This window comes from Anguilla anguilla, chromosome 3, assembly GCF_013347855.1.
Source record: "Anguilla anguilla isolate fAngAng1 chromosome 3, fAngAng1.pri, whole genome shotgun sequence".
Lineage (NCBI taxonomy): Eukaryota > Metazoa > Chordata > Actinopteri > Anguilliformes > Anguillidae > Anguilla > Anguilla anguilla.
The window spans coordinates 41,293,733-41,308,449 of NC_049203.1; the positions used below are offsets into that span (position 1 = coordinate 41,293,733).

The following is a 14,717-nucleotide window of genomic DNA, read 5'->3' on the forward strand; positions in this document are numbered from 1 at the left end:
GCCATTCTCAGTTGAAATGAAATACACGAGTACAGAAGGGGAATGTTTTGTGTAAGGTATATTTGTGGCATCCATAGCATACTAATCAGTTTCAACACTGTATACCACAAACAGGGCTTCACGGTCTATAAGGTTATTAAACAAGACTTAAAATTATAACAGAAAAATACACATAGCAATTATTTGCAACAAGTTTAAGTTTCTGGAGTTTGTTTCTTACTATTGTTAAAAAAATGTTTTATATATATGTGTGTATTTTACTAACAAAACTAATAAATATTATCCATAGTTCATAATTAGGGATTCACCTTGTAGTTGGGGGGGGGGGGCAGGCTCTCTCTCTCTCTCTCTCTCTCAAGCTGTAAATCTAACCTTATGAACCTTGTAATGATCGACCAGTGAACGTAACAAATGAAGATTTGCTAAGCTGAAGGCACATACCAAGTGATGAGGTTTGAATGATATAAATGTTGCCCCTCTGTGGGAACTGACTCCCTTTCTACAGAATAAAGAATACTGATTGTTTACCGTTCCTGCCTCTTAATTTCCCACAGAATCTAACACTATAAAGGAGGTATTTAGAGAGCCATGTTACAACAAAAAAGGGAGAGAGTGCTTTCCTTCTAGGTCATTCTATTTCTGGTTCATTCCAGGAATAGAATGTTTTTTCCACAGCTTATCCATTCCTTACTAGATGATCCTATAATTCAATCAATATTGTAAATAAAAAATTACACACATTTTTGGAACATCTGTTTATCTATTTTGGCGGCACCACAACACCACGAAAGGTATGCAGCTATGTATGCTGTTTAAATATGTAGACATAAGAAACAGGAAAAGTAAAAAAAAAAAACAGCACTCAGTGAACTACTGCACACAGCACTGATAATCACCAGCATTTAGTGAAACACTACACACAGCACTGAGAATCAAAATGAAAACACCAGAAATAGGTTGTCACAATGAAGAGCTGAACACTCTCTCACTTTCGTGTACACGGTGTTGCAGTGGGGTAGCACTGTCGCCTCACAGCAAGAAGGTCTTGGGTTCGAATTCCGGCCTGGGCCTTTCTGTGTGGAATTTGCATGTTCTCCCAGTGTCTGTGTGGGTTTGCTCTGAGTACTCTGGTTTCCTCCCACAGTTCAAAAGACATGCAGGCAGGCTAATTGGAGGCTTTAGATATGAGTGTGTGAATGAACGGTGTGTGCGCCCTGAGATAGATTGGCTAAATGTGTATTCCTGCCTCCAGCACCCCACGTGACCCTGACCAGGATAAGCGGGTATAGATAATGGACATACATCCATTTTGAATGTATGAATTGACATTTTACTAAACACTTTTAATAACAACTTTTACCGGGAATTATTATGAAAACAAGCATGGTGTAAGAAGGATGCAGGAGTAGCAATACTCTCTATAGTAGAGTGGTCATCTCAAACTGTCATACGACAACCTGTTCCATCCCAACCTGAAGACCTACTCTTCAGGAAATACCTTTCCCCCCCTTCTCCATCCTGATTCCCATTCCTCTCTTCCACATCTTCCCCCTCTATCTACCCAAAATATCTCCCCCCCAAAAAATCCTTTCTCTACCTTCCCTTCCACATGTTAATTCTAGTGACAAAGCACCTATCGCTGGGGTGTTATAGCCTGACCATTGCACTCTCATTAAGCGCTACTTGGGATGTTAGTAATTTATGAATCTAGGCCTATTCTTACTCATTGTAAGCCGTTTTGGATTAAAGCATCAGCTAAATGCGTTAAATGTAAATGTTAAGATCTGCTTTCTCACTGTGGCAAAAACAGGCAATTATGTTTTCCAGCCTTGATAAATTGCATATTAAAGGTAATTATTATGCATCTATCTACGTACCCTCATGATACTTCTTACCTTCTCTAAATCGACAAAACAATGCATTAAGGCTAAACCACAAATTCAGTAACCCCTATATTTACCACTTGTATGCTGCACAGGAGCAACAGTGTGATAAATATGGAAAGGATTTATACTGTGCATAATGACAGTTTTGTGCAAAAGCATACTAAATCCAGCCCTTATTGTTTGTTAGTGTTCTTTGGCAAGACTTAACCATTCACATTTACATATGTTCACATAAATTCTGCAGGAGGTATATCTGATTTAGTGATACATTGCCATAGTTGACAAATTAAAAAATAGCGTTAAAAATTAATTGTCTGGATAAAATGTGCTGTAAAAGAAATAATTAAACTCAAAATGCTCCTTTGAGTACTTTGATTACATGCATTGGTGTGTCAACAATTAAACGTTAAATGAACATGCATGTTAAATAACAGAGATATTTTAAAATTTCTAAATGGTCCCACAGGAAATAAAGATGACTATTATCCTTAAATTTACTATCTATATAATAATTTGTATATTTGCATCCCATATTAATAGCATCCCTTAATATTCCTATACTATGCCGATGTCATAACCCCTGTATAATTATCTCTGCCCTATCCCTGTATTAAACACGAGGAATAAAGATTATCATTATTCCGTTTTAAATATCTGTATTAGTATCCCTACAATATTATCCCTATTTTATGCCTGTATTATAATCCATATCTAATTATCCCAGTATTATCCCACTATTATTAAAACTGAGCAGGGAATAAGATGATAATTATCGCTTTATTAACATCCCTATGCCATTTCCCCTGTACTTTTACCCCCGCATAATCCCAATATTATTAAACCTCATTTGGTGAGATTGACTACTATGGTCAATGTAATTGGTCAGTACAGATGCTAAATGGCGCAAGGTTCCTCATTGGTCAGCTGGTGAATGTGAAAGGCTGCTTCACCTCTGCGTAGGCTTGGGTGACCTGTTCGTACAGTGCCTGGTGGTGATGGATGGCCAGCTCCAGGGCCTGCATCTCAGAAGGCAGCCCACCCTCGGTGCACATCTTGCACCAGACCTCCACCCCAGCCAGGAACTGGAAAAGAGCCAGGAAACCACCCATGAAAGAGACTCAGAACCCCAACGGCAGAAGCTGAGGGAGCGATATCACAGAGCGCAGTGCCATTCTGCTTTCACGAGCATTAGCCACTAATAAGGATCAAGTGCTTTCTGACAGAGTGCAGCCTTTTCCCCCCTGCACCCTGGTCTCAGCTCACTGATGCACCTTTCCGCTCACAGCCACCAAAAATATATCCCACATTGATAAGAACATCCACAGTCACCAGCAAATGGCCTGGCTTCAATGAGTTTAATGCAGACAATCCATTAAAGTTTGAAATGACTTACCATTACCATTACAGGAAACACTCTCTCGAGTGAGAGAGAGAGGTGTTCGAGACCAGATTATTATTTTTGCTCCAATCTTAGACTTGACCTTTTATTCATGTTTCTGACTTAACAGTTACAGTAAAGCAGGCTTCACAGCTTTTAAAAACATTATTTAACCAATCTAAATGCTGGGATTAAGAAATGTCACTGAAGACAGAATGCTGGTATTAATATATAGACAGAACCCTGCAAGAATTAAATATATGTTTCAGGTATTACAGACTCCTATGAATGCAGGATCCAGGAGTTAACTTGAATGCTAAAAGTTTAGAAATGACTGCTCTTGGGCACTAAGGGGTGGTGTCCTGTTCAGGCAAGTGCTAGTGAATGAATGGCCCTCACGGTCTGGTATCAAATCTGGACTGTGTCAGTGGTGACTGCAGCCAGCAGCCCCCAGCAATGGGAGGGTTTCAGTTAGCAGGGATGACAGCATTTAATCATATGACTTGCGAATTGTGGCGTGATAAGACGCAATTGATGTCACATGTCTCATCTCGAATGAGACCTCATGCTTGCCTGTGCTGTCTCAAATCGGCAGTGGTGGTTGCGGTGAGCATCGCAGCGTGAGCATGACTGGCCATCCCAAAATGGGACAAAAAAAGGGAAAATAAATGGCTGCTCTCAGAAGTATTATCCATAGTTCAGAGTCATCATATAGGATACACAAATCTGGCCCTCGAAGCCAGTAGTACTGTTGGTTTTTGTTTCTACTTGGTAGTTAATTGATCGATTAATGCCACTGATTGGCCAGAAGTTTAACTGACCTTGTGTCCCAAGTTTAAATCAGTCCAGCAGTACTACTGGCCTTGAGAGCCAGATTTCAGTGTTTCTGACAGGTTATAGAAACAGCGTGAAAGAACAAGTGTAAGCGCCCACCTGCTCAGCCTTCTGGTGGAAGACAGAGGACATGGCGAGGATGGCGCTGCGTTCGTCCAGGGCAGCAGCAAAGCTCTTCCACTCCTGGTCCAGCTGGGCGGAGATTTGCTTGATCTGCTGGGAGGCATAGTGGCCCGCCTCAGATAGCCGCACCGCCACCGACATGATCCGGTTGATGTTGACATAGGCGTTCTGAGAGCAAATGGACAGGAAGCACATCACTGCCTCGTAGATAGAGAATACTGTCTATTCCTGTCAGTATTTACGATATTACTGCTCTAGCTCAGTAAGAATCACATGATTTCTTGTCACATTTTACATATTTTCACTTCGACACTTGGATTCAAAAGGCAGAGTATCATGAAGCATTTTTAAAGAATGAAAAATGAGGGATGTAGTCCACAAATCTTGCCCTTGAACTTCATCTCCCAGCAGCCCTTCTGTGAGACATTATGAGGCTCAGGTACAAACTGTAGACATCATCTGGGTCACCACAACTCTCCTTGTCAGACTGCGAAGGTGCAACATGAGATGTGCCATTTCCTATTGCAATGTAGGACATATATAAATCAGGTCTGACATGTAAAGCAACAGTGACAGGGGCAGGGGTTCAGCTCCAACTTCATGCCATCTCTCTAACACAGACACTGACAAGGTCGGCACCCCCATCTTGCTCTCAGTCAAACTTAACTCCCACTGCCCCACACACCTCATTACTCCCAAATTTCAGCCACACTTTTCATCTTTCAATTCCCAGGTGGGAAACTGCTGTTATACCCTTGAGCAGGTATTTAACCTGAATTGCTTTGCTTAAAAATAAAATATCCAGCGTAAATCATTGTCGGTAGAAGAAAAGAAAAAAGAATGTAAGTTGTGTAAGCCACTCTAGATAAGAGCGAATAAGAGCAATAAGATGAAAAGGTACTCTAAACTATATTTACCGGCAGCACATCTAAAGTAGCTGACCATTAGGTTCTGGGCATAAACAACAGCCGTAATGTATGTAATGGGGAGGCTCACATCTAAATGAAAAAGTGATGTCAACTGTGTATGTGTGAATTCCCCTGTGGAAGAAGCTTAGCCCAATTTAAACAAAAGCGCTAATGCCTCGTGTTGACAGCGAGAGGCAGGTGGGGGTGCGCAAGCTGGGGGCTCAGGAATGCACAGAGCACTGATAGGCCGGAGAGACCTCCCTTCATCAGCTAACCGCTAAAATCGGACTGACAGCTCAACGGTTCATCCCAGCGCCAAGCCAGTCAGAAAGGACAGAGGAGCCGGTCTTTAATCACAACTTACAGGAGATAGCCCAGGGTGAGGTGCAGTGCACTCAGCAGTGATGGAATAGTTCAGAGACATGGTAATGGCTTGGTGCTAGTGAGTAGAATGAGAGAAGGGCTCAGCTCTGCAGCTCTGCACATCTGATTTAAATAATTCCATGTCAATAAAATGCATATTTTATAGTTGCACTATTAATAATTATGGTTGTATTTGGTGGGAGATCATTAAGCAATTAAACAAATGACGACAAAACAATCCCTTGATTGGTCATCATGACATACCATAGAGTTCATGGCAAAATGATTGTGCTGTGTCTGGAGATCCACAGCGTGCTGGTATCTGACTCCAATCTCAGTATGGCTCTGTAAGAACAGCTGCTTGTTGTGACTTATCCAGTCAAACATCTGTGGTACAACGAGTAAACAAGGGAAGATTTATGAATAAATATGAAACCATAAGAACTTACCAGCTGATACAATAAGGACAAATTCATTACAGTCACAAAACAAACTGTATCAACGGCACAGTTACTTATTTATTGCCCCCAAAACACCATTATTACTAAAGAATGTATTCTTAATATAATAGAGGTGTATATACCCACCCAATGATCTTTATTACCAGTAATTCTTTTTAAAAATTCCTCCAACTTTGTTAAATGCATATGCTGCTACTTATGCTTATTGTAGTAGCAATATATAACAAATATTATGTGTTGCTACTCACTGGTATTGGCACTGGGCAAACCCAACCATTAACGTCTCCTATACAGTATTAGAAAATTCATTGAAATATCCACCTCTGATACCATGATGTCTAAATTATAAAGCATGATTTCCATTATCAATAAATTTAAAGCTAACTAGAGTATTTTTTGCCAGGTTTACCTAGATTTATCTGGTGTATTTACACTGTCAGGGACATTGGGCCTCATTCACGAAACATGAGTACGATCACAATTGATCGTGAACTGCGTGTAAGAACGTTTCCAAGAACATTTCAGCATTCATCATTTTTTTCTCATCTGTATGTGTTCATGGTTGTTTCCTTATGCTAATCACATGAACAGGATTGTCCATAAAATTTACAAACAGCCAGCATTCATCATCTCATACACCTAGGATATGCACAAAAACAAAACATGTCTGCACAAAAACAAAACATGTCTGCACATGGGTCATGAAACTCTTTTTTTTTCTTTTTCCATAGGAACATTTTTAAGAACAAAAGTAAGAATAATTTAAGAAAAGTTTTGTAAATGAGAACCATTGTATCCATTTTACATGCACTTAAATGCATATGTGTATTTACATGATTTTACAGGCATTCAGTGGTTATTGGTGCCACAAATAAGCTTATGTCATCTGTGGCCAAGGAGAGCTGTCAGCCACAACTGCTGAGTGAGCAGCCACTGCCAGACAGCCAGTGATTGCCCCATAGCCCTGTGATTGCCCCTCCCCATGAGAGAACACAGGCTGAGAGTGGAAGAGGAAGCTCGGCCTGGCAGATCCTGGTTAGCTGTGTTTGCTTCACTCACTAAGTAGCTGCAGCTGGTAATTTTCACTCGCTCCACTAAATTCACAGCACCAATGATTACAAAATGCACTGAAATTCTCAACAGTAGCATTTGTATGCACTTAGTTAGTCTACATCAGTGGTCTCCAACCCTGGTCCTCGAGAGCTACAGGGTCTGCTGGGTTTCATAGTGACTCTGCACTTCATGAATCAATTAGAGCAGTTGATTACACAGTTAACTCAACTCATCTGGTGTCTTGGGTCTCAATTGGGTTCTGATTTTAAGGCGAAAACAAAAACCAGCAGAGCCTGTAGCTCTCCAGGACCAGGGTTGGAGACCACTGGTCTACATCAATCTGAATACCATCCAGCTCCATCTCATAAGTAATGAGAATATAATGAGAAGTGGATGCATATACAAGTTAGTATGATACTGTGTGGTGGATGCTGAGCATAGCCTACCTGCCATTATTCTAGCCAATGAGATTAGAACAGTATTGAAAATGCATTTTACCCAACATTTTGCTCAACTAATTTCTCCTTTTAAAAAAACATCATCAGTATCACTCAGTATTGGCCCATTCTTTCAGACAGAACTCAGCATCGCAATCAGCCAGTTTTCATGAGATGTAAATTGAACATGTTTTAGTTATACCATGCGTGGTACCATGCAAGTGTTCTGATTTTAATACAATTCCCATCAAGTTTTTTTAAAGAATCATTGCATTGACACACAGGCTTGCACGCATATATGGCTGAATTTGAATTTGAAAAGACAATGTAAGGTCTCTGAAAGCTGTTGCCTATGTACTTACTTTTATACAAGCAGGAGGGAGTTAATCCCAAATACATCATGGGAGTAATACTAACTTTCAGGAGCCCTATCTCGTAAGAACAGGGTATTACAGGTATTACCCTCATCTGCAGATAATAAAAATAGCAGTCAAGATATTACTGCATATCTTGTCTCACAAATAAATTGGTTCTATGTTTTTAGGTCTCTTCAAAGTCACTTCATGCTCATGTGTACATTGTTAGCTCGGTGTGTATACTCTACAGCCTACAGAGATTCATATCTTGCTGTTCACTTGTTGTTTAGCACATTTCTGCGGCCAATTAGATGTGTGTTTAAATAAATATTTGTTCACAGAGAGCTGAAATATTTATGGAAAAACTCTCCAATGGTTCAAAAGTCCTGCTATTGTTTAAATTCTTCCCAAAATTCTGTCTCATATAATGTGTATACGAGAAAACTTATATTGGAGTCTGGTCTTAGGTAACACATCCCAGAATTGTTCTTTGTCACTGCTAAAGGCACCACTGTATACAGTAAATTAAAATCTTTGATTGAGCAATCAGTTATTACTGATGTTCCCTAGATACCCACTCTCAAACTTTTTCAGCATCAACACTTGTGCACACTGCTGCCCTCAGTACTACTGCCCTCAACACTACTGAATAATTTGCCCTCAACGCGATTATGTGTTGCTGCCCTCAACACCACTGTACACTGCAGCCTGAGAACTGCTACACACTCACCTTCTCTGCATCTTGCTCGTAGAGCCTCAGCTGGAAGCACTGGTCCAGCTTGAGCTTGCGGACGTGCCACATCTGATGCAGGTGCTGGCGGGTAGAGTGCAGCTTGTCCAGCAGGCTGGCAATCTTGGGCACCACGCTCTGGAAGTCGGCGCCGCCCGAGATGCAGTTGCGGCCGGAGAAGCCGTCCCCGCAGCGGATGCACTGCAGCAGCCTCTGGCCCTCGCGGTCCAGCTCCTCCACCGGGGCCTTCATCACCGTCTTCTTCAGCTGCGTGTGCTCGTCGATGAGCCGCCGCGAGCCATCCACGTCCACCGGGAACTCCTTCTTGGCCAGCATCTCCTGCAGGTCCTCCAGGCGGGAGAGGAGGTGGGCGGCGCTGCAGATGAACTCCTCCAAGGACACACGCAGATCCAGCCATTCCTCATGATTATATTCCAGCGAACCCTCAAAGTCCTCAGTCAACTGGGATGGGTCCACAAGCTTTGCTAGCCCCTCCACCGACACCATGCTAGTCTGCCAGGAAGAGCAGTCAAGAAGGCTTAGTCCAGATCAAGAGAGTTTATGTAAACCTCCATGTGTTTTCCAAAAAAGCATGCTATTCTCCTTTAAAAAACTGTTATCTATGAATTATAATAAACATTATCATAAATGTAATTATAATAAACATTAACAATTCATTCACATACTAACATTATACTTTTATCTGATGCCATGCATGAAGTTCAAAAAATTTTCCTAAGTCATATTTTTGAATTCAGTTCATTTCCTTCCATCGTGTGGTCCATTTTTTTTTTTTAATTGCAATTTCCTTAAAATGCAGCATTATAATCATGCAAAACACACAGAAATATTTTTTTCGGGCTGGTGGAAGGCTCACTTCGAAGGTGAACTTAGCACTGCCAAAGTTGGTCTTCTGCTTCTGCCAAAAGGTGTCGGGCTTGATGATGAGCGCGACACAGATCTCGGCCGGGAAGGCCTCCTGCAGCGTCTTCAGAAGGGGCTTGATTAGGTCCCACTTGGACCCGCGCATGTCGATGATGACGGTGAAGCCGCGCTTGCACACATCCTCACTGTGAGGTGAGAGGAAGGAGGTGCTGTTATCACATCGCAGGGTACAGAGCACTGCAACTGTTTAGCTGGTCTCACTAAATGGAACGAGTGAACCAGCCTCGTCTTCAATTTAATCAACCATTAACCTTGTTAACTGGGAGAGCTGTTGATTGCTGTACAAAGGTATCCTCTTAAACTTTGAAAACAAATCTGCCTGATGTATTCTTATTCTCTAAAATCACAGTTCCATTTGCTCATAGATTAAGGGGCTGCAACACTTAGAAGTCTATTCTGAGCCCTTTTCATTAAAAACAGATGACATAAGCAGTAATTGCTTCATTCTGCCATAACCTCCTTCAGACCCACATCACTACTAAAGAATTAATGTCATACTGATCTCATAAGCATGTAACTCCAACAACAAAAGCCCCATTATTATTGCCATCGTTATGGAAGGGATGTAATTAATTAGGTGCCCTGCAACAATAAGGATGCACACTGACACTGTAACTGAAAAATGTACAGTATTAGCGCTTGGCTGACATCTTATAAAGCGCCCAGTCAGCATGGCTGGTTTGGCTACATTTAGAGATTTAATTTTTACAACTGTGTCCATAAATGTCCACTCTGCATCCCTTACCAAACCCAGTCACTCAGGGTCACAGTCCTTTCACTGCGCAGATGAAAACTCTGAACTACTATGACTCAGTGTCACAGTGCTTTCAATGCAGTGGCAAATGCGCTAAACTGGTTATGAATTCTATGAGGTGCCATCATCCTCGCTGAGAGTGTGATTACACAGCCATCAGTTTAAAATATACCAAATGCTCTTGCTGGTGATGGTTCTGTTGTTTTTGAGCCCTGGGGAGGTTCAATAGTTCAATTAAATTGATTTCCTTTTCCACAAGAGTGACAAGCATTGCACTACAGAGGTATAGTAGGATGAAAGACTAATTCCAATACACTTGATTATGGTTCTTGTGATGCTATTAGGCAAGATGCAAAAAAAGTGTGACAGGGCAGTGTAGTGATTAAGGAGCAGATCTGTGCTTGCAGCATTGCAGGTTTAAATCCAGTGTGGCACAGCAGGCCAAAACATCCAGCTGGGAAATACACTTATGTATAATGTTATCTTGCAGAATTTGGAAGAAAAATAAAAGAACCGTGTGACAGTGGCTCCCCATAGTTTTTAATGATCAAGACCAGACTTGTTCACAGTCCACACAGAAAACTTTCCATTGGAAGTAAAGAGATCAGATCCTCATGCCAAGGAAAAATCTGACATGTCAAACTGTTCAGCTGGAGGTAAGGGTCTATTCACAGAAAGATCCAAATATTAACATATATACAGTATGGTGCGCTCCATAATGTTTAGGACAAAGTCTTTTTTCTGGAGTAGTAAGTAGCTTTGGATGCTGACCAAATACAAACAGGTTTGCCAGTACAAAGAAGAATTGTATATTTCATATGACAACACATTTCACCTCTATTAAAATGTCACATTTAGTTCACTAGGCAGAATTTGTTCTTTGAATGTTTTTGACATTTTTATATTTACATTGTAATTTAATTTTACGATGAATAACGTTTTATGTATATGTATTGTTTTGTTGGCATGCTTGTATTTATGTGGTGTAACATGAATTTGCTAAAGGAGTTGAGGAGTGGCACCTAAATACAAATATACAAAACATACTTCTTATGGAATCTTTTATCTGGAATCCTTCAAACAGCACTACAGTCGGCATTTAATTGTGAGCAACACATTTAGGTGAGAAACTTCCACTGACAACCAAGCAACAAGAAAAAAAACACCTCCTTTGGATAGATTCTTTACTGTGAGTTTAGAGGAAAGCACACAGCACCTACAGCAGATTTAATTCTAGCCTCTAGCTGTGAATTTTCCTATGCATGCATTTACAGCTACCCCAGTTCACACTACAGCTAAATAAGTTTGTCGCTCCTCATATGTGTGCCTAATATGGTTATGTTCACGCAAACAATTATGAACAAGAGACACAACTAGTAGTAACAAAATCCTGCTCGAAACAGGGAGTGACTACTGAAGCTCTTGTTCCTATGCAAATGAGCTTGGTTGTGCAAGTATGGACAGGAACGGGAGTTGACAACTGGTAGCAGATGCGCAATGACTTCCTTTCACTCGCTGAAACCAGAAGAAGAAGAAGAACTTCCAACATAGAGCATGCTGTTGAGTGGGCTCTACTGTTAAAAAAAGCAATGTTGATAACTGTTAAAATAAGCTTTATACGACGCTGCTGCATTCGCTGCCAAATCAGATGTGGAAGCGCGTCTTCTCCGACTTTTCTCAGAAGATACCAGCAAAAATTGAATGACCGCATACATGTTTGTTGGGGTTATTTGGGGTTGACTACTCAACTCTTACACTCACAAGAATCAGGGTTGACTCCCAACCAGTGATTCAAAGAGTCGCAGCGAGGCGGAATCGACTTTGCAATTATCTGATTTTAACAAAAATGAGTCAAACGGTAGAAACGCAGTAGATCGCGTAGTAGATCAGCAGGCTATGGTAGCAGACTTGTTATCAACTTCTCAGAGCTGACAACCTGGTAGATAGTTTGAATACTTCCCACCACTGTAAAGCAGAATCAAACTCCCACTGTATGTCTTTTCACTCAGTAGGAGAATGTCCTCATTACAGAGCGTCTAATTCGTATGTACAGTGTGCAAGCACAAATACGAGTTCCCAGTTACAGGTCCAGAGAAGAAAAGAGGCTGTTTTTTACCTGGGTACAGTAGACAAATAGGTCACCAGCCTCCTTAGGTCCTCCTGTTTTATTCTGTCATGGTTACTTCTGGCAGGAAATGTCAAGATTGGGCCACCTCTCTTGTCCCGTCCTCCTGCAACAGACAAATATCAGACTCTATCAGAGAATGCACAGAAACAGGCACAGATTATGCAGCCGTTTTGCTAAATTGAACATAAACTAAGGTGGAGAGGGAGAGAACAATTGTTTAAACCAATTAAATCAGGAGATGATTAGGTGTCAGGTTGAGAGAGCCAGGAAGAGAATTTAACCAAAACACTGGGGAACCCCTACTCTTTGCAATAAGTGTCATCGGATCATGGGATAAATGACCAGAGTGAGTCAGGACCTTGGTTTAAGTTCTCATCCGAAAGACAGCATCTCCTGTAGCACAGTGTCCCCATCACTGCACGGGGGGCATTGGGAATTATTTGACCAGAGGGAGAAAAATCATCCCCCTACGGGCCCACCAACACCACTTCCAGCAGCAAATAATTTTTCCCAGGAGGTCTCCCATCCAAGTACTAACCAAGCCCACACTTGCTTAGCTTCAAACATTCAGCAGGAGCAGGTGCATGGTGGTAAGGCTGTGGGCAAGGAGGAAATTCTGATATTAAGGACAATAGAAAATAGAGTCTACTGTATTTCATCACCAGGTCCTTTTCAACTACAACACACATAGAAATTATACACTACTAATGTATATTCTACTCATGTATAAGTCGACATGCTTTGGGAGCACCACACATGGTCAGCTTATCAACCAGTGGCTGTAGGATGAACTCTCACCCCCCTCACTCTCTGCCCACCCTCTGTCTCACACCCTTCATCCTACTCACTCTCTCTTTATGTTAGCCAAGCCAGCACCATGTGCTGTGTCCTACCTGATTGAAAAATTTCATTTTTCAGCAATGAAAATGCTAAGTGCCCGGAGCTCCCCACCACAGCAGCTTCTATCCACAGGGAGGCCTACTCACAGTGGATCCAAGAAAGTCATACGAGCTGGTGACAAGTTAATAAGTTCAACTGAGAACATTTCTTCAAGAAATATCCTGCTTTTACTGGCATGCGCAGGACCTAGTTCAAATTTAACTCCAGTACTCTCTGCCAGAAATAAGCGAGCATTGGCTTTTCATTGAGCACGCTTTGGTCAAGTGGCTCTACCTCTCCGGGGCAAGGGGAGTATGAAGCATATGGTAGTTTACACCCTGCTGAAACTTTGCTTGAACAAAAATACAAACTTCAGAAATATAAACAAAATTAAAAGATCTTGATATAAAGATACATTATTAAATTAGGATAGAGAATGTACAGGCAGTGTTGAGGCACTTGCATGTTACTATTGTGATGCCTCACACAGTCCATATCCTGACAGCAGAGAATTTGGCCAGGAGATATCGAGTGTGAAAATGCCTAATGCTCCCCTCCTCAGAAGTAAAGTGTTTATATTGCCACCCTTGCATGGGCACTTGATACATAGGTACTGAGCAGGTCAAGTGCCCATGCAGGGGTGGCAATGAAAACACTTGACTTCTGAGAAGGGAAGCATTTTAGATTTTCACACTCAAAACCAACCCGATCAACTGATACTTAGAGGTCTTAATGCAGAATTTTACGTACTTATTCTGTCCTGATCCTGTTCATGTACTCTCTGCAGTATCTTACGTAAATTGAAATATGAACACATAAGATTTATTCAGAAGCACCTTTTAAGTGTGTTTTTTTACCCTGTATACATTTTACCTATATATATATATATATATATATATATATATATATACATGCTTTCTACGAGAAGAAGATTATCAGAGATTAGTGAGCCTATTCCCCATGACAGAATGATGCTACGTTAGCTGGTACATAGCCATGGGTGTGTTTAGCACTCATTTCACTTGTATATATTTGTACATAATATCACCATTGTGCACAGTCTGTGTGTAAATATTTGTGCATATACTTGTGTTAATACTCTGTGTCTTTTCTGCATTGTTAAGATGCCTGTCTCTGTCATGTGATTCACGACTTGTCTGACAGAGAACATAAGGCAGGTATTTAAAGGGTGTTGTTCTTCGTATTTTGTAAGTCTGATGAAGACTCTGATGAACTAGGCTTTGGTGTTATTTTTTGGTGTTAATAAATGTATGGCACTGGGGAGCATACACAGCATGCGGACTCTACCTTCTAATTCAGTCCACTGTTCTATTCGGCACCTGTCTGGATGTGTGTGTATTTTCTGTTGTCTATTATAACTTGGCTGGGAGTGCCACTGCTTGGCACACAATTAACAATAGCATTTCCTGAGGTTGGCAGGTTATGATCTGCCTCGTCCGCCAGACTGCTCTTGGTGTGCAT

The 14,717-nt window shown here is 41.2% G+C and overlaps 1 protein-coding gene across 2 annotated transcripts in view; it reads right to left on the reverse strand.

Annotated features, from left to right (window-relative positions):
* LOC118223676 (kalirin-like) overlaps positions 1-14,717 on the reverse strand; it is a 150,451-nt gene that overhangs the window by 91,830 nt on the left and 43,904 nt on the right. For both annotated transcript variants that reach the window (XM_035410526.1, XM_035410527.1), the window contains exons 3-8: positions 12,345-12,459; positions 9,407-9,599; positions 8,530-9,042; positions 5,757-5,879; positions 4,198-4,389; positions 2,837-2,968 (exon numbers count right to left, since the gene is read on the reverse strand). In XM_035410526.1, coding sequence (XP_035266417.1) covers positions 2,837-2,968; positions 4,198-4,389; positions 5,757-5,879; positions 8,530-9,042; positions 9,407-9,599; positions 12,345-12,459 — 1,268 coding nt within the window. The remainder of the gene's footprint in view (positions 1-2,836; positions 2,969-4,197; positions 4,390-5,756; positions 5,880-8,529; positions 9,043-9,406; positions 9,600-12,344; positions 12,460-14,717) is intronic.